This window comes from Podarcis bocagei (assembly GCF_964188305.1).
Source record: "Podarcis bocagei genome assembly, chromosome: 11".
NCBI classification, from domain to species: domain Eukaryota; kingdom Metazoa; phylum Chordata; class Lepidosauria; order Squamata; family Lacertidae; genus Podarcis; species Podarcis bocagei.
The window spans coordinates 53,950,815-53,973,347 of NC_138136.1; the positions used below are offsets into that span (position 1 = coordinate 53,950,815).

Consider the following 22,533-nt stretch of genomic DNA (forward strand, 5'->3'; position numbering starts at 1 on the left):
TTGGTGGTGGCAACAGCACCATCTTGCTCTTTTCCTCAGGCAGCAAAATATCTTAATCTGGCCCTGCACATAAACACACAGAGACACCTGTGTATGATGTGGCTTTTGTCAGGAGCTCATCCTACACTTGAGTAGGACCCTGACTGGCATGTTCTCCCCCTCCTGGTCGATCGTTCGGGAGCTTCAAAAGCTTTCTTCTGCCCAAACATCACAGCGACCTATGCCAACAGACATCGTCACACTTAGGGATCCGCAGAGTCTTTGCAGCTTGCGTAACAGACCTCAGCAACTCAGCATTTTGGCTAATCTACTTTATTTACATATAAACACACACGGAGCACTGCAACATGGCTCCCTCTCTCTCTAGCATCAGACAGCAAAGAGAAGGAACAAAGGACATTAGTCCCACTTCACGGAACACAGTAACACAAACATCCTGTCTCCGTCACTTCCCACTTTGTGGAGTCAAAACATACACGGTCATGTGATAGACAAAATTCCCATGACTGCAATCATGGAGCAGGAATTCTAACAGCTTTACCCCAAATCTCTGTGGTAGGGGAAGGGCTACAATTCTGTGGTAGACCATCTGCTTTCAGGCAGAAGGTCCTAGTTCAGTCTCTAGCATCTCCAGGTAGGACTGTGAGGTCCCACGCTCCAAAACCCTGGAGAGCCACTGTTGGTCCTTGTAGGCAGTACTGAGCCAGGTGGATCAATAGTCTTATTTATAAATATATAAGGCAGTTTCCTATGTTCCTAAGTGTATGGATTCTAGTGCACGGGTTTGTTTCAGAAAGGAGAACATGTGGATTCTATTTTCATTTGTTCCAAAACAAACCTTCAGAGGGACAAATGTGTATGGATTGGTACCATTTGGAAGGGAATGGCTTGCCTCTGTCCAGCAGCAGTGCTCACTCCTGCAGCTGGTCCCGAAGGGCCACCATTTAATTCACCCACAACTTCCTGGGCATTGTATGCTTCTGTGGCATTGGGGAGGGGAGTGGCTTCCTTCAACAAAATGGTGTCTATGAGGGCTGGCATCCCACCCCAGAATGCCCTGGAACGAATAAATGAGAAGCAGAATAGGATAGGTGTTAAAACTGTTCCTCACACATATTTTTTCACACACACAGTTGTCACCTGGGAGGGGGGGGAATACTGGTGCAAATATTCCCTGGGGGTGGTATTTGGTTATGAAAATGGTGCAAGGAAGAATTTAAACACCTCCCTCCCCCAAGTTTCTCCTTCAAACTGGTAGCATCTCTCCCATTGGTCATTACAGTTCAGCTTTAAAAACTCCTAAATATTAAATATGCCATCTCGCGGGTGGCGCTGTGGGTTAAAGCCTCAGCGCCTAGGGCTTGCCGATCGAAAGGTCGGCGGTTTGAATCCCCGCGGCGGGGTGCGCTCCCGCTGCTCGGTCCCAGCGCCTGCCAACCTAGCAGTTCGAAAGCACCCCCGGGTGCAAGTAGATAAATAGGGACCGCTTACCAGCGGGAAGGTAAACGGCGTTCCGTGTGCTGCGCTGGCTCGCCAGATGCAGCTTTGTCACGCTGGCCACGTGACCCGGAAGTGTCTCCGGACAGCGCTGGCCCACGGCCAATAGATGTGAGATGGGCGCACAAACCCCAGAGTCTGTCAAGACTGGCCCGTTCGGGCAGGGGTACCTTTACCTTTACCTTTAAATATTAAATATATTCAGGAGCAAGCCTTTAACTCTTTCTTTGAATCATGCCTTCTCTGCTGCAGAAATCCCCCCACAATAAACTGTTATTCTAGAGATACTGGGGAGAATCCAGTTGGCGTTCTCACTGTCTTGTGCTCCACTGGAGGGATCCACTTGAGGAGGAGGAGGAGGAGGAGAGGAAATTCTTGCCAATTTCCACTTGAACCCCTTCTTCTAACTGCCCACCCTTCTCAGGAAGGTCTGAATCCCTTGATTCTCTGGAGCTGATGGGGGAACAGGAAATGAGATCAGCATGGGAGAGGGGAAGCTGGTAAAAATCCCATCCCTCCTCTTCTGTGAGCAGATACTTTCACTTACATAAGCGTAAGGGCCGCTATGGATCCCACCCATTTAATACCCTGCCATCTTTTGGATTTTGCACTTCAAATCTGAGATAATGTATTCCATAATGCTTGGCTGTCAAGCCTTGACTATCAAGATGGAGCCTGGCCATTTTCTGGGACAACACATACTTCCAGTACTATTGGGAGAACAGAGTGATCCTTACGGGAGCAGAGGTTGGTTGTCTCTGATCTCGACATCCCTCTCCCGTTCCTCTCCATTGTAACGTCTTGCAGGGATTACTCTTTCATATTACTGCCCAGATGAACAACAAAGCCTAATCTAAATTCTGCAGTGACAGGTGGTAGCAGGTTGCAATATTAATGGAAATGAGAAATGCAGCACCTTTTATGCTGGCAGGAAGCTGGGTCTCATCGTATAATCAACAGCAGCCTTATTTAGCAGCACACTCGGTAGAGTTCCTCATTCAGGTTGGATTTCTCACAGCTGCTTTGAAACTCATTTGGACTTATGACAAAAACACACAGCCTGGAAATTACACATCTGAACAGGAAAGTCAGGTCCAGTGGAAGGACGGGGTGCGGGGAGGAGGAGAAATCTGGCTGCATCCATCTTGCATCAGTTTGTCTCGCTTGGCCAGGAATCGACACAGAAGAACAAAATAAGAGAGAAACAGTTTCCTGCATTGTACAGTGCAATCGAGAACCTCAGACCTTTTGGGTGCAAATGTGGCCCTCCAGGCCTCACTGTTGGACACATGAGACTCTCCCCATGCCACACCTTGCCACATGGACCCTCCTTGTGTGCTTATCCCTGGCTGCATATGTTCCAACATTCCAGGAGGGCAAAGTGAGTGTCAGGATGCTGTCAATGGCTCCCAGCTGGTTGCCCAGTAAAGTATAAAGACAAGGAAAAGTTTCTTACTGACCATTTTTATTTCAATCTTTACAGAGAGAGACTATAGAAGCCAGACTCTTGGATAATGGCATTGTCCCGAATGGATCTCCGCACACACCCTCGTCTCTCACCGGGTTCTGGGAGATGGAGGGTCTGGAACACTTTCTAATGACAATGTGTCAGCTGGGTGTTGTTCCGGCTGTCCCATGGTTTCCCAGCTTTCCCCCCTCATCTGCCTCTGAGCTGCTACCTCCCTCAAACCCCTATTGTAAATCTATACTGTCTTCCTCTTCCTCCTCCCTGGAAGGGTCAGGTTGTGGAGGCAATCTCCACCATTCCTCCTCTACCCAGTTCACACACACAGGACACACACACACCACTCCATCCTGACCACACCATCTCCGTGCTTCTTAGTTCACCCACCCACCCAATTTCAGTGCAACCTGCTTGCCCTATCTCCACACTCCTTTGTTCACCCACCAAATCTCAGCACTCCCTCCCCCATCTCTATGCTCATTCGCTCACATTGCTCTCCCCCCCCAACCTTCAACTGCCACCTCCACCAGCACCGCAGAAGTACTTCTGGAAGCCAGAAGTGCCAGGGAAGAAGGTGTGAGAAGAGTAGCGACAGGGGCGAGGTAGGTTTCACTTCCATTTTTTTTGATCCTGTGCTCTGGTGGGAACCAATTGATTTGCATGGAACAAAAAACACACACAAAAACCACACACCGTCTTTGGGTCCCGTGCTCTAGCACAACCGGAGCATGGGAGCCAACACAGGGCACCTGGGATTAGGATCAGAAGCCAGGGCAGCTTCTGTCAATCCAGGACATCCTACTGAAAATGGGATAATTGGGCAGCTGGAATGCATCCTTGAACTCTTCCTTGCCTGGAAGAAGGATGGTGCAATTGCAGTGTGTGTGTGTGTGTGTGTGTGTGTGTGTGTGTGTGTGTGTAGAAAACTCCAACTTTTGCGCAGCTGGAAAGCAACCTCCTTTACAAGATTAACTGTCCCATCTGATGCACTGTCTCTTTTTACATCTGGCCCCAACCAATGCTGGGTGGGGGAATGTGGTCATTGGACTGAAAAAAGCTTTCCCACCCCTGTTACAGCATCTTAAGAAAAAGTAACAATGGGTACAATGTAGGCACATGTAATGGCATTTGAAGCCTTTTGAAGCGTTAAGCAAATGCCTAAATCTCTGTCACAGACATCGCTGGGACTTAAGAAACATTGCTGGAATTGTGACATTTTAATCCAATTTATGATTCAGTTTAAATATTTATTAGCAGTAGCAGTGTTAGTGTTCTCCCCACCTTTCTTCCATCCCAGAACCTAAGGTGGTGTGCATTTGGTCCCTAGGTTGTTACCCATCTAGTTAGTGACTTTCCCTCCACTGGCAAACGAAAGCAGCACAAAGGATATTTCAAAAGAGGGATGGGTAAGTCTTATCACTTTCCATTGTTCTGTTTCTCCGCGTTTCCACATCAGTTTGTGATGATTATTATGATTTTAAAAAGGTTCATCAGTATTTTAAACTCATCCATACATTGGGACTTCTCTCAATATGCACATGTTTGTATGCAACATTCCCTTATATAATACATTTTTTTGTATGTTATTTCCACTAACAAACACATTTTTATGCACACCTCAACTTAGCATGGGCATTTTTGGACACATTATTTGGCTGGACTGCAGAATTCAAAAAATTCAAATGTTTATCAGTTTGTGGATTGTTTCAGAAAGTGCCAACTGAGGGGGATGTTAACCTTTAAATGCTGACTGAATCCAATTCCTCCCCCATCCATATTTCACACTACAGGGTGTACGTCAAAGGTAGGCTGAATACTCAAGAGTGTTACTCAGCTACGTTTTACTCAAAGCAAACCTATTGAATTGAATGGACCTAAGTTAGTCATATTCATTACTTTCCTGAGTAAACATTAGGCTGCATTCACAACATACATCTAAAGCATTATGATACCCCATTTTTCTTCCCCCGCAAAGAATCCTGGGAAATGTAGCTTGTGAAGGATGCTGAGAGTACTTAGGAGACTCCTATTTCTCTTCCTACAATTCCCAGAGTTCCCTATGAAAAGGGTCTGATTGTTAAACCCCACTGGGGATGGTTTATTTGCTTGTTTTATTTAGTTATCTGTTTATACTCCTAACAACTCTCAGCACCAACTACAGCTAATGACTCACTTAACCAACTACAGCTCTCAGAATTATTTGGGGAAAACCACAACCATTTAAAGTGGTAAAGGGTAAAGGGACCCCTGACCATTAGGTCGAGTCACGGACGACTCTGGGGTTGTGGCGCTCATCTGGCGTACAGCTTCTGGGTCATGTGGCCAGCATGACTAAGCCGCTTCTGGCGAACCAGAGCAGTGCACGGAAACACCATTTACCTTCCCGCCAGAGTGGTACCTATTTATCTTCTTGCACTTCGTGCTTTCGAACTGCTAGGCTGGCGGGAGCAGGGACCGAGCAATGGGAGCTCACCCCGTTGTGGGGATTTGAACCGCCGACATTCTGATCGGCAAGCCCTAGGCTCTGTGGTTTAACCCACAGCGCCACCCTCTGTGGTACCATAGTGCTTTTAAAGGTATGGCGTGAATGTGGCCTTTGTATGCACGCCACCCTTATTCTGCTCCTTTGTACATTTGACAATTACTATTCCAGCCGTCCCTGGGAGCCAAGCTTGTTAGAAAGGGCTTTGCTGTTTGCTGAGGCAAGGAGAGCGCCCTGGGAGCTCAGGCGTCACCAGCTGCCACATTCAGCAACTCCCTGCAGGTCCAGGCATCCCAGTGCTCTCCTGAAAAGCAATGCAACTGAGGTCAGCAGGGAGGCAGGAAGCCTCCCAATAAAGCTGCAGCTGGAGCTGAGTTATTTGGGTGAGGTGAGGAGAAGGTGCAATGTCAGCCACCATCATTGCCAACAACCTGCAGGTCTGGGCATCCTGATGTTCTCAGTGCTTCTTGGCTGATATAATGTGCCAACCTGGGTGGGGTGGGGCAGGGGGGGATTACTATTGGAAAGCTCTTTCTGAAGAGAAAACTCCTGAAAAATACGAAGCCAGCTCCAAATCAAGCTGAGTAGAGTTCGTCACAAAGCCAGTATCTGGTGCAGGGTCCGAAAGCAAAGGGGAGGAAGAAACGGGGATTTGTTTATTTATTATTTCCTAACATTTAAATATGGCTTGATTGTAAAAAAGAAACAAACAAACCTCAAAGCAATTGGCAGAAAAAAGATAAAACTATCAAATTATCAATAAGAACAATTAACAACAATAATTTAAAACTTTCTCAAGTTAAAATAGCTATAGACTAAAAACAGACGGAAACTCGCACAACTTTCTAAACATCTGGGTTCGCTCGCCAAACCAAGAATGTTTTAAGCAGGTGCTGAACAGAGGACAGGGAAGGAGTATCAATAGGCAGTTCCGAAGTGGTAGGTGCTGCCGCGGTAAAAGATCGAGATCTTACAAATGCTTTCTGTGTTGCAAAAAGCACGATGGAGTTAACTCTACGGGAATGAAGAAAGAGGCAGACTTGACCACACACAAAAATACTAATATGAATTATTGACACCTCCACAGCCACACCCCTCTATCCAGGCCACGCCCCTTATAGGTACTGCTTCACACCCTCCTGAAGTGTTTTTGCCTGGCTGGAATGTGTCTTTAAACACTGATCATGCCTCTTACTTGCCTAAATAGAAGGTGGAGGGGAATGTGTCAGTGTGTGCCAAAGCTAGCCTGCAAGTACTAAGGTAAAATTTGCACCCACTTCTGCCTCTACCTCTCCTGCCATGCGCATGTGGCCCCTGGAAGCTTTCCCAGACGAGAATGTGGCCCCGAGGTTTCCCCACTAATGCTGCGCCGAACAGCTGGGGCTCAGCAAGACTCACTAGAAGGCAGCTTCATTTGCGCAGAGACTGTTGCAGGCATCAAAATCTAACATACTTTCTTGGTAGCTATAAGAGAAGTAAATCAAGGGTTTATTAGCAGGACCCTTCCTGCATATGCTGGCATGTTGGTGTCTGGATCTGTCAGTCACCCTGGTGCCTTTATAAGCAGGATGCATTTAATAATGTGTCTATTACTATAAAAGGATGCTATTTTGGGCCAGGTGTTACAAATGATGGCATCGGAAGGGCTGACATATGCCATGTGTATTATTCCATCACAGGCGCAATCAGAAATGCATTAGAGGTTGTTTTGTTGTCTTGGGTTTCTCCTGCCGCCCTCCTTTCTTCCCACCAGCTTGGCTGCGCGGAAAGAACATGTTGCTTTATGTCATCAGAAGGAAAATGTGAAGCGCATTGTCATATTCGCGGCAATCTACAGTTTTCGTACCCTGTGCCCTTGTCAAGACACTTATATTCCCTTAACAGCTGATTAGCTGGGGGGGTAGGGGGATTCACACTCGAAAAGCTTTGATGGGGGCTTGAAAGGCCTCTTTCGCAGCCTAACAGCTTGGGCCCTGAATTCCTAAGAGGCTGTCTTCAACCTTTGTGCAGCTGCGATCCCTGAGATCGGCCCAGAACGCTATTTTGACAGTACAGTCAGAGGTTGGACATTCCACCACACAGATGGAATATTTGGTGCTCAGCCGGAAGTTTGCAGACTTTGTGTGGAGGCAATTGCGGAGAGAATTTTGTAAAATGTGCAGCTGACGGTGGCAGCTTCTAAAGTCTCAAAATCTTCCCGCTTTTTGGCCACCCAGAATGCCCCGAGTACCTGCTATTCCTTCTCACTTCCAAATGCCTGAGAAGGTAAAGATAAAGGGCCCCATGACGGTTAAGTCCAGTCAAAGGCGACTATGGGGTTGTGGCGCTCATCTCACTTTCAGGCTGAAGGAGCTGGCATTTGTCCACAGACAGCTTTCCGGGTCATGTGGCCAGCATGACTCAACCGCTTCTGGCGCAACGGAACACTGTGATGGAAACCAGAGCGCATGGGAACACCATTTACCTTCCCGCCGCAGCAGTACCTATTTATCTACTTGCACTGGTGTGCTTTCGAACTGCTAGGTTGGCAGGAGCTGGGACAGAGGAACGGGAGCTCACCCTGTCGCAGGGATTTGAAATGCCGACCTTCTGATCAGCAAGCCCAAGAGGCTCAGTGGTTTAGAACAATGCAACAACAACAAGTAGCCTAAGTCCCAGGGTTGTTGGAAGGATTGGGAAGAATGTGGTCTACCAGATGCCATAACTTCCCAGGCATTCTGCAGGTGAGGATGAAAGTCAGTCAGAAGTGGCTACATCATAAAGTGGGATTGATTGATTGATTGATTGATTGATTGAATTTCCATGCTGCTTTTCTTTCAAATGGATCCCAAAGAGGCTTACAAACCATAAATAAAAATAACACAATCAAGCTCAATGGAGCATCATAAGTACAGCATAAATCATATAAAATAATGAACAAATAATCAGTTAAACAATTACAATCTATGAAACACTTTTAACAAAACAACAACTAAATAAATTAAGCTAAACATCACAATTACAGCAAAATCACAATGAGAGCAAAAGTCACATTATGTGATTCATAAATCAATACGGCATCTATAAAACAATATTAACAATATTAACAAAATAGCAACTTAAAAGAAAACAAGCCAAGCACTGCTAAGTTCATACACACTATCTCCATGTGCTCATGGTATTTCACTCTATTCAATTCATTAAAATGCACATAATGCCCATTGTTCAGCCTGCTCAGGCAGATGCAATGCCAGTTGCTGTCCTAGGTATTGGTGGGCCACAGTAGAGATGGTGGGGCTCTCAGATCTACCACCGGTGGCAAGGTGGATGTTGACTCCAGGTAGCCAACCCATGCACCGTTGATGAGGAACTCATCTATGTTGCCCTTGGTAATCAGGAGATCCAAACCCACTTGAGGAATATTATGTGAACATTATGCTCTGCTGGTCTGAGTTAAGATCCATTCTCCTTTTTTAACTGCCCCCACTCTTTAAGTGCCCCACATCTTGAAACATGTGGACACACCTTCAGTCATCAAAATACTCGGATACACACACCAAATTCACCAGCTGAAATTAGGCAGGCATGTCATGTCATGATGTTTAAGTGCTTACTGAACACATCTTTTTTTCTTTAACAAGGCATTCACTGAGATGTGACCCTGTGATTTATGGAGCAATTGTATATCCGAGGACATTGTTTTATTGTCCTTTATTGTTTGTTTTTTTAATTTATAAAGATGGTTTTATTGTTTTCAGAGTTGGTTGAAATGATCTTATTGTTTTGAGAACTTGTGTTTCTGTTCTTTTTTCAGTCTTGCACACCACTTCAGTTGTGTTATTCTATGAAGTGGGTCTATAAATTTGTTAAATAATAATAATGAGCAGAAGTAGAAGCAGCAAGATGCACGATTAGGGTTCAAGAAGACATTCCGGCAAGGCGCAAAAAAAAAACACCCAAGGAGGGAATGAAGTAGGGGCAGTATGGCCCAAGGACCAGAAAGAGCAGAAGGCCACAGTTTATCTACATCTGGTTTACAAGGATTAGGACATACCACAAAATGATGAGACCACAGCCACCCATTCTCTGAATTTTCTCACCAGCCTGAATTTCCATCTGTTCCTATGCAGTATTATGCCTTTGCTGTATACCGTAAGTTCCTTGCAGTGTCTCTGAAACCCACTCACTTCTAGCTATCTTATATGACAAAGAAGAAAATATCAAGAAAGAGAGAGCCAATCTCGGATGGATGGGGGCTTCTGGGCAGCTGGCCAGTAAAACTCTTATTGTTCATTTGCCCCTGCATTTAGATTCCCATTTAGCTTTGAGATCAAGCAAAGCAATCAAAGAGGATTTCCTTCCTTTTATTTATTTTAAAACATCGACTGCACAGGAGAAAGATTGGGCACCCCAAAACAGATGCTAGATGAGTCTTTGGCAGCAAAACTGACATTCCCTGTGCAAAGAAAAGGTTTTAAAAAGGAGGGGAGGGAGAGAAAAGCAAATCTCAGTTTTATTGTATTGTGAAAATTAAATCCGAGAGTCCCGACAACATTTGAATGAGAAACAAGCCTTTTAACCTTTACTCTCATGGGGCTAATAAACATATTTCAGTCGGTCCAATCTCCAAACACAAGGAAAATACATTAAACATGAGGGGTAGGGGGAGAAAGATGTCTCTTTCATAGGGACCTTTAATCTTCTTGTGCTGTAATTTAAAGGAAAGAAACGCCACTGGGGTTGTTTAGCAATCATCTGGCAAAATTTTGAAAAGACACCATATTCTCTCGTCACCCGCTCTCCCCCCCCCTTCTCCTCTGGCTCAACTACTCTTGCAATTTGGGAGCAAATGCAGTTTCATGTGAGGCTGGTACAACAGAAATGTTACCATTTGCCAGTCTCCAGGTTGGAAAGCGATGCACACACTCAACCCTGCAAATTTAGAATTCAGAAAGACTGGTTCAGAGAGCCACATACAGTGGTAAAGGTAATGAGACCCCTGACCATTAGGTCCAGTCGTGCCCGACTCTGAGGTTGCCGTGCTCATCTCGTTTTATAGGCCAAGGGAGCCGGCGTACAGCTTCCGGGTCATGTGGCCAGCATGACTAAGCCACTTCTGGCGGACCAGAGCAGTGCACGGAAACACCATTTACCTCCCCGCTGGAGCAGTACCTATTTATCTACTTGCACTTTGACGTGCTTTCAAACTGCTAGGTCGGCAGGAGCAGGGACCGAGCAACAGGAGCTCACCCCGTTGTGGGGATTTGAACCGCCGACCTTCTGATCGGCAAGTCCTAGGCTCTGTGGTTTAACCTACATTTCTGCAAATGGCAGAGGCCCATGCCTTGTGGTTTCGACACGGCTATCTTTTAAGAGGCATGAGCAACTGACCGCTATTAGGTAAGAATATAGGGACAAAGGATGTGTCAGATGTGACATGAAGGCTGGCAACATCTACCCCGCTGTGTGGGAATCCCTTCCAGATGCTCATAGTGCCAGGAGACAGGCAGTCTGTTTGTGTAGCCACAGCAGTGACCAGAGATGGAATGCAGAGAGAAGAAACGCCATCGTGGACCTGTAACAGCAAAACTGAATTCCTTCATCTGCCCCAGCTGCAACAAAACATGCCACTCCCATATCGGTCTCTACAGCTACAGTAGGTGCTGTAACCTTCCAACAGTTTGGATTCACCCCCAAAGGCTCATGACTCCATTGTCTCCTGAGATGGATGAACAACAGCAGCAGCAGCTTGCATTCCTCAAGCTCAATATTCCCCCCCCCAAAAAAAAGTTTTTTTATTAGTTTTCCACATTTATAACAAATATAACATATAAAACACACAAAACAAAACACATTATAATACTAAAAAATAAAAAACACATATTCCTTCTTATATTCATTTTAAATTCCATTGTTAAGTGACTTCCTCAAATTCCCCTAACTGAATTCCGTTATATCACCTTGTAACAGTTCTCCCAAACATAGTTCCTTCAATTAACTATATTCAACTCTTTTCTTATTGTCTTAAATCCATATTGCTATACCACATTCTTATTGTTATCCTAGGCCCGTTTAGGACTTTCAAGAACCTTCTCAATTATCTTATATTACAATATTTAGCTAAATAGACTTTAAATTTCACCCAGTCTTCTTGGTATTCCTCCTCTTTCTGTTCGCTGATTATCCTCAAGCTCAATATTGTCTACACTGAATGGCAGTTGCCCTCCAGCATTTCAGGCTGATGCCTCCTCAAGCCCTTCCTGGAGATGGTGGGTCTTGAACCTGGGCAGATGCTCTACCACGGAGCGATGCCCCATCCATTAAGACTTAGGAACATAGGAAGCTGTCTGGAACCGACTCAGACCAAATGACCCATCTTGCTCAATCTTGTCTGCACTGACTGGGAGGGACTCTTTGGGGTTTCATTCGGGGATCCCTCCCTGCCCTACAAGGAGATGCTGAGGACCTTCTGCATGCATAGCAGATGCCATCAGCCTTCCCAGTACATTGATATCATTTTGCCTATGTCCTATTGCAAATACCATTAATGTTTTGCATGGCATGCCCTCTTTGTGCTTCATCCAAAATTTCCAGAAAGTCTGAGGCTATGAATAAATGTATCTCATTTAGAGTGCTGCAGTCCTGTTCTCCCTTTCTTCCCATGCCTCTGAAGGACAAGCCTAATACCACCAGACTCTACTAATGTCCGTTTGATTGACTCTGCCTAAACAGCCTTTTATGAGGCGCAGGCACCTTCCGTGTGATGGATGGCTGCAGTTTATGGCACAGACCTCATTTGCAGGCCGAGTTTGGAAATTCTTCGTCCCCCATCAGAACTCATATGAATTCTCACGGCATCATTATCGCATTCTAAACTCATTAGAGTGAAAGGATGGAGAGGGTGGACTGGGGATTTGTGAAGTATCCACTAATCTCGTTGTGTCAGAAAATAAATTCAGTTTTCTGTTGAGGGACTTGACCCAACTTGAACTTTTGTTTCCTATTAAACACCAGGTTCATCTGCTAGGGGAGGGTCTGTGTGGGGAGGGGGGGAGAGGAAAGAAACTCACAGAGAAGTTTGGAATGTGCTTGGTGTGGAATCACCAAATTCCACCTGTAGTGGCAAATAAAAATTGGGGAGGGAGAGTCAAAACACGCCTAAGTAGCTGTTTAAATCAAAATGGAAAGATTCCGATGCAAAACAATCTAAATTTTAAATCTGGAGATTCCCACTTGATTCAGATAGTCAAGGAATCTAACCGAGTTACCTGAGGATTGAAATGCTGAAGGAAAGCACACACTGCCCTTGCCAGAATGTCCCTTTGAACTCTGATAATGCTTCTTGCTTGTCTGGACGGAGCAGGATGTGTGGGTGTGAAAAAACTACCTTACTGTACAAAGGTAGAATTCACATTTATTGCCCCACCTACTTTGTCCTTTGGCCCCCACCCACCCTTGGCATGTGGACCCAGAAAGAACTGTGCCCCCCCCCGTCTGAAAAACCCCTGCTCTAGGATGCGATAGGCCTAGCATGCATTGATCCAGGCTTGAAACAAAATGGGTATGAGTGGATCCTGGGTCCAGGAAACAGTCCTCCACAATGGGAAACTGAGAATGAATGTCCCCAGATGATGCCATGATGCCTGAGTATCATGATGGCCTCAATGGAAGCCAATGTGCAGCTTTACCAGCAGAAAGGATCCCTTGAGCATAGTTCCTATCGCTCAGCGTAACCTAACTCACAAAGCTTTTGAGAGCATAAAATTGGATAACCTTGTGTTTGCTACTCTGAAATCAAGAAAGGGAGAGGGAGATACAAGAGAGGGAGGCAGGGAGAGAGGGAGAAATTGTATATGTGAGGTTACAACATTTGAGGGTTTTGAGTTTAGAAAAAGGTGAGAACAAAAGGACCTATGAAGAATCTGTTAGATGAGGCCAAGGGCCCATATAATCTAGCATTCTGCTCTCACAGTGGCCAACAAGACGTCTGTAGGAAACTGGCAAGCAGAACCCAAACACAATAGCAGTAACTAAATACATTAATTCCCTCTACCCTTCTTCCCTCCCTGCATGATTTGAAGCCTCCAAGCAACTAGCAAATAAGGGGAGGGTGGGGATGATAGAGGTGGATACAGTTATTCATGGTGTGGAGATGGTAGATAAAGAGTAAAATCTCTCCCTCTCTCATAATAGTAGTACTCAAGCTCTGGCTGGCTATTGTGGGAATCGCATGTTGCTCTGTATTCCAAAAGATTTCCAGTTCCCAGTTTATTTGTTGTGAAACCCATCATTACCAATAGTGACAAACACTGGTATCATCAGACCTACGGTATCTAACTCAAATGCATTTTTTAAATAACACATAAGGACTCGTGAAGTGTCAAAAATGAAACAGAAAACCACTTCCCCACTAAGTATCAGTGCGTACCACTTCGTTGTAAACAACTGAAATGACAACCTTTAGCTCTGCACAAAGACTGCCGCTTTGACTCCTGTCAAGCTAACTCTGCTAATTCATTTCATTTTTTTAAGGGAAGAAAAATCTTTCCCATTCTGAAGAAAAATTTAGTGTAGAAAAAGTCTACTTTAATTTATTGCCTGGCTGTTCTATACAGACGAGGGAGCTGGCAGATGAACTGAAATACTAAATGTCAACACTATAACTCAACTTTGAAAAAGAAGGGCAAAAAGAAAAAAGAAAAGAAAAGAAAAAAGAAGAAGCCCAAAACATTTACAGGTCTCCTTATCATGGCTGTGTAATAACTATCTACCATGTCAAACCTCTAGAATCACTCGCTGAAAATTGCTGTGGAGTTTTCCTTGAAAAGCCAGCATTGACAATTAATTTGTCAGTGAAATTCCAGGACCCTCTTCCTAAAACAAGGCTGGGGAACCTTTTTAGCTCCAGGGGCCAGATTCTGATCAGGATCTGCCTCACCCACCTGTCAATCAAATGACCTCATAATGACATCAGGCGCAAGGTGCTTCAAAACCCCAAAGGTGCTGCTAAAAGGAATGTTTAGATGCTGCCAAACTGAGCAGGATTGAACTCCTTGTTTATCAGCTGAGAAGTGGGGAGTTAAAGCCCACCATCTTGGCTGTGCACTTATTCTCTGCTGGTAACAGGAGTGTGCAGCCAACACAGAATTTAGCCCTGTCCTCCCGCTGATCTTATGGCCTCAGCTGATGGGTGGGTGTCTTGGGGGGGGGGTGAGGAATGGCTTTGCAGTCTAACTTTGACCCTCTGGTGGGCCAACTTTGCCTACAGACTGAAGACTCCTTGCCCCTGTACTAAAATAACATTGTTAAACTTGAAGACATACATCCCAATCCAAGAGGAGAAATCAGTGTGCAAAAGTAGCCATTATCACTCTGCAGTCCCCATGCGCATCACAGCCTGCTGAACTGACTGCCCTTCCTCCCTGGAAAGGCCTGGAAACGATGCCTTATGAGGAACGGTTAAGGGAGCTGGGCATGTTTAGCCTGGAGAAGAGGAGGTTAAGGGGTGATATGATAGCCATGTTCAAATATATAAAAGGATGTCACATAGAGGAGGGAGAAAGGTTGTTTTCTGCTGCTCCAGAGAAGCGGACACGGAGCAATGGATCCAAACTACAAGAAAGAAGATTCCACCTAAACATTAGGAAGAACTTCCTGACATTAAGAGCTGTTCGATAGTGGAATTTGCTGCCAAGGAGTGTGGTGGAGTCTCCTTCTTTGGAGGTCTTTAAGCAGAGGCTTGACAACCATATGTCAGGAGTGCTCTGATGGTGTTTCCTGCTTGGCAGGGGGTTGGACTCGATGGCCCTTGTGGTCTCTTCCAACTCTATGATTCTATGATTCTATGATTCTATGATTCTCCCTGCCCTTCCTCAGTTGTCTGCTTTGTGATGGGTGTTATACTGTAAGCTCCTTGGGGCAGGAACCCATGCTCTTAAACTTCACATCGATGGCACATGAACAACAGCAGCAACGATAATAATATGAAGATAGCACATGTGTGATGTCGAGGATGTATGCTGCCAACTCATGTGAAATATGGATGCTACAGGTGGCATTCTGTTAAACTAACAACAATAACAAAATTTCTATCTATTCTGTTGAGTCTGTGATCTCATCAAATATGACTAAAATGTTTTGCTGCCCGCCCATCTGCTTTCCTCCTCTCCCAACTTTGTCCTACTTATGGAGAATGTTTCGCAGGATCATTTGCTTGACGGCACAATGTGAGGCTTCTGCTGATTCCCCCTATAGGAAGGAGGAACATGGGGGGAAATAAGATGGCATCCCTACACACACAAAAATGAACAAACCTTCTTTTGAAAGGTCCAGCAAGGCACATATCGTAAGTGACTACTTCCCATCCGCCCAAGCGAACATCTGTTGTAAATGCCAAATACAGAATAAATGCTTTTAGCATTTCGCTCCCCCCTTCTCCTCTGATTAAAGCCCGGAGACCAAATGGAAGGCTGGAGTTCTGCACTGATTACATTCATTTTGCATGCGGTCAAGGTGTGATTGTGCCAGTGTGCAGAGCTACACTGTGCTGTGAGTGAATGGAACGGGAGGCAGACAAAGCCCAGCAGGAGAAAGCTTCCCAGTTCTCCTTTGCTGCCGGATCCTAATGTCAGAGGCGCAGCAGTGTGTCCTGCTTATTCCATGTGCTAAATTATTTACTTGCAGGGAAGGGAGGAATAGTAGGTCACAACCAAAGACGCTGGTTTCACGTGTCCCAAACTTTGGCATAGCCTGCAAGACTTTTTAACTCCCCTGCCCCCTTCCTTCTGAAGAGTTGAAATCAATGTTATATTTTTAACGAGCTGAATTTGAATATGTCTATCTGCTAGAAATGCCCCCTCAAGTACTTTTTTCCTGAAAAGCCACACTGGCTACTATTGTCAGATGAGGTTAAAAAAAGGTAAAGGTACTCCTGACTATTAGGTCCAGTCGCGGACATCTCTATAGGCTCTATAGGCCAAGGGAGCCGGCGTTTGTCCACAGACAGTTTTTCTGGGTCATGTGGCCAGCATGATTAAGCCGCTTCTGGCAAACCAGAGCAGCGCATGGAAATGCCGTATATCCTTCCCGCCGGAGCGGTACCTGTTTATCTACTTGCACTTGACATGCTTTTGAACTGCTAGGTGGGCAGGAGCTGGGACTGAGCAACAGGAGCTCACCCCGTTGTGGGGATTCGAACCGCCGACCTTCTTATCAGCAAGTTCTAGGCTCAGTGGTTTAGACCACAGTGCCCCCTGCATCCCATCAGATAGGTTAAAGGTAAAGGTAAAAGGACCCCTGACCATTAGGTCCAGTCATGACCGACTCTGGGGTTGCGGCGCTCATCTCACTTTACTGGCCGAGGGAGCCAGCGTACAGCTTCCAGGTCATGTGGCCAGCAGGACAAACCAGAGCAGCGCACAGAAACACCATTTACCTTTCTGCCGGAGCGGTACCTATTTGTCTACTTGCACTTTGACATGCTTTCGAGCTGCTAGGTTGGCAGGAGCAGGGACCGAGAAACGGGAGCTCACCCCGTCATGGGGATTCGAACAGCCGACCTTCTGATCCCAACTGTGGTGGGCGGAGCATAGTTATCCTGGCTAGAAACTAGCAATAGACCCTCATCGGAACTGAGGGAAGATGGCGGCTGCCAGCAATGAAAAGACCTTTGGATTGATTTGGCATAAACACCAGCGTGTGAGGAGATGTTGCACGGACAGAGGGGAATCATACACATAAAATTCACACAGAAACGTTATCATTGTTTACTTCGACTCGCTTGTGGGAATAACTCAGAGGCCGTGAAAGAAGGAAGGTTAACAACGGGAAGATTTAAAGGAACTATTGGAAATGACTATGAAAAGCAGTAGAGATATGAGATGATCAGAGAACATGAAGCATGGGAAGTCCCAATAAAAAAATTATAATTTGGCAGAATAATTAGATTATTTGATATGTATATGTATAATGTGATTTGACTGGATTGTTAAAATGGAAAACTTAATAAAAATGATTAAAAAAAAGAAAGAAACTACCAATAGACCTCTCTTCCAGGAAGCTGCCTCAAAGGAGGCCCTCTCATCAGCTGGTCCCACTAGCCCAGAGAGATGTTCAAGTGACGTGCTGGTGGCCACGGATTTATGGCCAGAAGCAGCAGCTCCTCTTAATCCCATCACATTGGGGCTGGTTTCACTGGGTGAGAGAGGTGACCCAGTCCCAGAAGAGTTAGGCTGCCTTCCTCAAGTCAGAAGGCTGACCCTCAAGGTGGGGCCTTTATGGAACCTGCTCCAATCCAAATACCTTTGGAACCTAAAATACTCCTAGGCAGCTAACAAATCAAAAGCAAAACCACATAAAAGAAGAAGAAGAACTCCCCAGATCGTCCCCCCCCCCAATTCTTATTTCATTTGCAAACCCTCTAAATAATATTCAAGTTTAACTTTTTAATATTCTTTTAAGAATATTCATTTCATGCATGTGCTTGTATGTGTGTGTGTCCCCCATCATATATCTGTAGCAATTTTACAAATGCATCCTTAGTGTTGCTTTTGGCACACTTAAGCTAGTACACAGGGCCATTTAATTATTCCTAGCATAATCGCTCCAGGTGTAGAACTGAAGTTGGCCAAAGAGAGAAATACTCCAGAGAAATCATCACATATGGTCAAAAACATGGGGATGAGGCACAATGGCACTTCTGCTGTGTGTGTGTGTGTGTGTGATCTGAAGCTTCAATATATGCACCTTGGCCCCTGGGAAGGGAAGGGAAGCTTCAAAATCCTGGCCTCACACCACACTGTTCCCTTGGGCAAATCTCTTACAGGGATAAATTAGAGATGGAGGAAAAGAGGAATCAAAGATTGTATTCTGGTAAGACTCATGGTGTGAATGGTTAACAGCTAAGCCTGTACATATTGTGTGCTTAGATTAAGAAAAAGGTCATTTCGCATACATATATAAAAATATATTCATCCTCTCCCCCCCTCCTCTTTTATTCCCTCCTCTGTAATGAAGTGAGGAATAAAAGCAGATCAGGACATAAAGGCCAAGAGATGGTTTTCTTATGAAACAGGCAAATCCTTAGGATTTCATTCCCCCTGCCATTGTTCTCTCCATGCGCTGCTGTGCCAGAGGCATAATTTATTCTAGTGTCACAAAAGGTGAAAGGAAGATAAAGCTCAGCCCTTAGAACCTTGAGATGGCAACACTCCCAACTCAGCAATATTGCACCCCTGCCTGGACCAAACTCTTGCGTTCGCCCCCTTTGCAAAGAGAGGGGCATTGTTTTATTAATGCCATTAGAAGGCACTTAGATAACAGAAAATGAGATGTGAGTGAAAGGGAGAAGTTCCTCTGTTCGATTCATCTCAGCATCGGGGAGGAGGCAGAAAGAAATAGACTGCGTACGCTGGAAATAATAACCTGTGCAGAGCATCTGAAGTCAGCTGCCAAACAGCCAATGTGCCAGAAACATCAAACGCATTAGGAATCTGCAGGGCAAACTAGGTTTTTAATTCTGTAGCCACACATGGGGACATCTCTGTCAGATCCTAAGTGGAGACGCACGATAAAAGGAATGGTGGCTATCCAAACACACAGCGTGTTGGCAATAAGTCCCAGCCATTGAAAAACCCACAGCAAGGTACAAGGCACAGTTCAAAAGGAAAGCCTGGGGAGACGGTAAAAGAGTCAGGAAAGGGAGCCTTTGTCCAAAAAGAGAAAAAAGTAGGATATGGCAAAGTCAAAGTGAACTGCAGGGTTTTTAAAAAAGAAAAGAGGGTCCTGGCAAAAATGCCATTGACAGTTCAGATGTTCCACAACTTAGGAGAAATAAAAGCATTTTGAGATTGAGAGGTGCTTCACTCACTTCCTTAAAACAGGCATAACTCTTTCCCCATCACTAGATGAGTAAAAATGTAAAGGTAAAGGACCCCTGACAGTTAATTCCAGTCACGAACGACTCTGGGGTTGCGGCGCTCATCTCATTTTACTGGCCGAGGGAGCTGGCATTTGTCTGCAGGCAGTTTTTCCGAGTCATGTGGCCAGCATGACTAAGCCACTTCTGGCAAAACCAAAGCAGCGCATGGAAACACCGTTTACCTTCCCACTGGAGCGGTACCTATTTATCTACTTGCACTGTTGTGCTTTCAAACTGCTAGGTTGGCAGGAGCTGGGACCGAGCAATGGGAGCTCACCCTGTTGCAGGGATTCGAACCATTGACTTTCCAATCGGCAAGCCCAAGAGGCTCAGTGGTTTAGACCACAGCGCCACCCGCGTCCTACTAGATGAGTACCAAGGCTGAAATAATGTGATGGGGTGAGGGTGTTGTATGCAGATTAAGACTGAACTGACCCTCTTCATGCTCTAAGGTACCTCAAGTTGTTTACCAGGGTATCCTAACTTAGCTCCCTCCATGTCTGCGCTCCTGCCAATGTGACCAAATTGAATAGCCAACCAGCATGATAAAAAGAGGTACTCCATGTGACGATTTTGAGTGCCCCCACCTGGCAAGAAACAGCACAACCCACTGGCTCTTGCTCAGTGATGAGGCATCTTATTTGCCTGCAAAAGCTCCCTGCTTCAACCCCTGGCATCTCTGGGTAGAGCTAGGAGGTAGTTTCTTATGTGACCAACTAATTCCAAGCTGCTGCATGAGGCTGGCTGGCTGGGAGTGTAAATGCCACCAGCAGTAAGTGGCAGAAATGCACCACCTATCCTACAAGAATGACCACCGCCACCCCATTCTTCAGCCTCTGAACTGGACGGCAAATTTCAGAAGGGACATGGGTATTTTAGTTCAATGCTTGACACCCCTTCTGATAAAGAACACATCAGTTTCAGTCGTGCATGGACATTCAAGAGGCCAGGAGACAGGAGGGGGATTTTTGATACTGCCAAAAATGTTCAAAAATAAACCCACAGTTGGTTTGGTCTCAGCTACATTTGTCTCTGAGCGTCTGAGGTTGCAAGGGTTGAATGATGCTTTCCTCATACTTAGCCTGAAAGGATCTCACCTTGAAATGTTTTTCCCCTGTAAAAGATTCATCAAATGCTTTTGAGATAGACCTTCTGCTTTGTTTGTTTTGGCAAGAAGCAATTGATGGGAAGGGAATCGTCTAGGGGTCGTGTACCTCTTTGCACATTTTAATTTTTTGAGAGAGCGTTCTCCAAGTGTAACAACGTTATACAAGATTTGTAGAAAGGCTCTCTCTGTGTCATGAAGGAAGACGGTCATAAATATTACAAGCTAATTCTTATGAAGGAACAACACAAAGCAGTTCCAACCACCACTAAATGCCACAACAATCAGATCGGATCTGCCGCGCTGAGGAGATCTCCTTTGTTCCGAGATGCTCTTGAACTGCTCAACTCTCCCTTTCTTCCTCCCATCTCTTTTGTTTACATTTGATGTGCACGGAAGCTTAGTGGTACAAAGCACAAATATGCCTCATCCTTCTCTTTTGAGCTTTTTGCACTTGAAGAAATGCCAGTTTGCAGTGGATCTCTTCATAAAAGGCCTTTGTGTTTCACAGGCAGGAGCACTGACTCAACTTAGGTGATCCCCGGAGGGGAAAGAAGTTAGCCGAGGTGGTGGTGAAGTTCTCTGAGTTCTGGCTTGGAATCAAATGCCATCGACAAAAAGCAGATGTGAGTTTTGCAAGTCTCAAACTTCCTCCCCATCAGGCATCAAGGCAGAAGGAGAACAATTCCCAGCTTCTCCTCACCCATATCTGCTGCCATCCCACATTTCTAAAAGACATCCTGCCACGCTGAAATACATTTCCCCTTCCCTTACATCAGTACTGCAGAAGTGGAAACAACTACTATAAATATGGGAAACCTGTGGCCCCTCCAGGCCCTTGGAAATCTCATCAAGTCACAACCTTCCTTTGCGAGCCAGTGTGGTGTAGTGGTTAAGAGCGGTAGTCACGTAATCTGGGGAACCGGGTTCGCATCTCCGCTCCTCCACATGCAGCTGCTGGGTGACCTTGGGCCAGTCACACTTATTTGAAGTCTCTCAGCCCCACTCACCTCACAGAATGTTTGTTGTGGGGGAGGAAGGAAAAGGAGATTGTTGGCCGCTTTGAGACTCATTAAGGGGAGTGATAAAGTGGGATATCAAATCCAAACTCTTCTTCTTTGCCACACCCTCTCCCCAGGCGACACCCCTAACTGGACATGCTTCATGCCTTCCTCAAGTGTTTTGCCTGGCTGGTGTCTGTTGCCAAACTCTGAGGATCCTTGCTTGCCTGGCTGCAGAAGGGCGGGAAGGAGGGAGAGAGAGAAGAAACTAGCCTACTGCATGCTCTCCAACATTTCTCCAGTGAATATAGGGATGTCCTATTCCACACCAATAAAAATTGTATTATTTATAACTCACCCATCTGACTGGGTTGCCCCAGCTACTCTTGGCAGCTTCCAACATATATAAAAATATAATTAAACATTTAAAAACATCCCTATACGGTGGTACCTCAGGTTACATACGCTTCAGGTTACATACACTTCAGGTTACAGACTCCACTAACCCAGAAATAGTATCTCGGGTTAAGAACTTTGCTTCAGGATGAGAACAGAAATCGTGCTCCAGCGGCGCGGTGGCAGCTGGAGGCCCCATTAGCTAAAGTGGTGCTTCAGGTTAAGAACAATTTCAGGTTAAGAACGGACCTCCAGAATGAATTAAGTACTTAACCCGAGGTACCACTGTACAGGGATGCCTTCAGATGTCTTCTAAAGGCTCTATACAATGCTAATTTTCTAGAAAGAGGTGCTGGAACTCACCATGAACCCTTGTTTTCTTATAATGGCAATGGAGCTAACCTGAGATGTGCCTGAACTGAGTTCCAGCTGGAAAAAAAGCTCAGGTTGTATAGTTACTTATCTCCATGGGGACTGGGGAAGAATCTCAAGATAGACAGACCTAGAGAGCCAACTCTGTCCTTACTGCAATGTAAATCAAAAGGGGAGGAACCATAGCTCAGCAGTACAGCACATGATTTGCAGGTAGGTTTGGAGCTTTAATCCCTGGGATCTCCCATTTTGAGAGGGTCAATAAGCAGGTGATTGGAAACACTACTTCATGAGGCCATAGGCAGTAGCTGCCAGTCA

The 22,533-nt window shown here is 45.5% G+C and overlaps 1 protein-coding gene across 4 annotated transcripts in view; it reads right to left on the bottom strand.

Annotated features, from left to right (window-relative positions):
• The window catches only part of DCC (DCC netrin 1 receptor), a gene marked incomplete at its 5' end in the record, with an annotated part of 959,801 nt that overhangs the window by 813,918 nt on the left and 123,350 nt on the right, over nucleotides 1-22,533 (bottom strand). The window contains one exon of one of the 4 annotated variants that reach the window (XM_081212642.1): nucleotides 12,494-12,537. The exons of the other annotated variants lie outside the window; for them this stretch is intronic. Coding sequence (XP_081068768.1) covers nucleotides 12,494-12,537 — 44 coding nt within the window. The remainder of the gene's footprint in view (nucleotides 1-12,493; nucleotides 12,538-22,533) is intronic. 4 annotated transcript variants of the gene reach the window in all.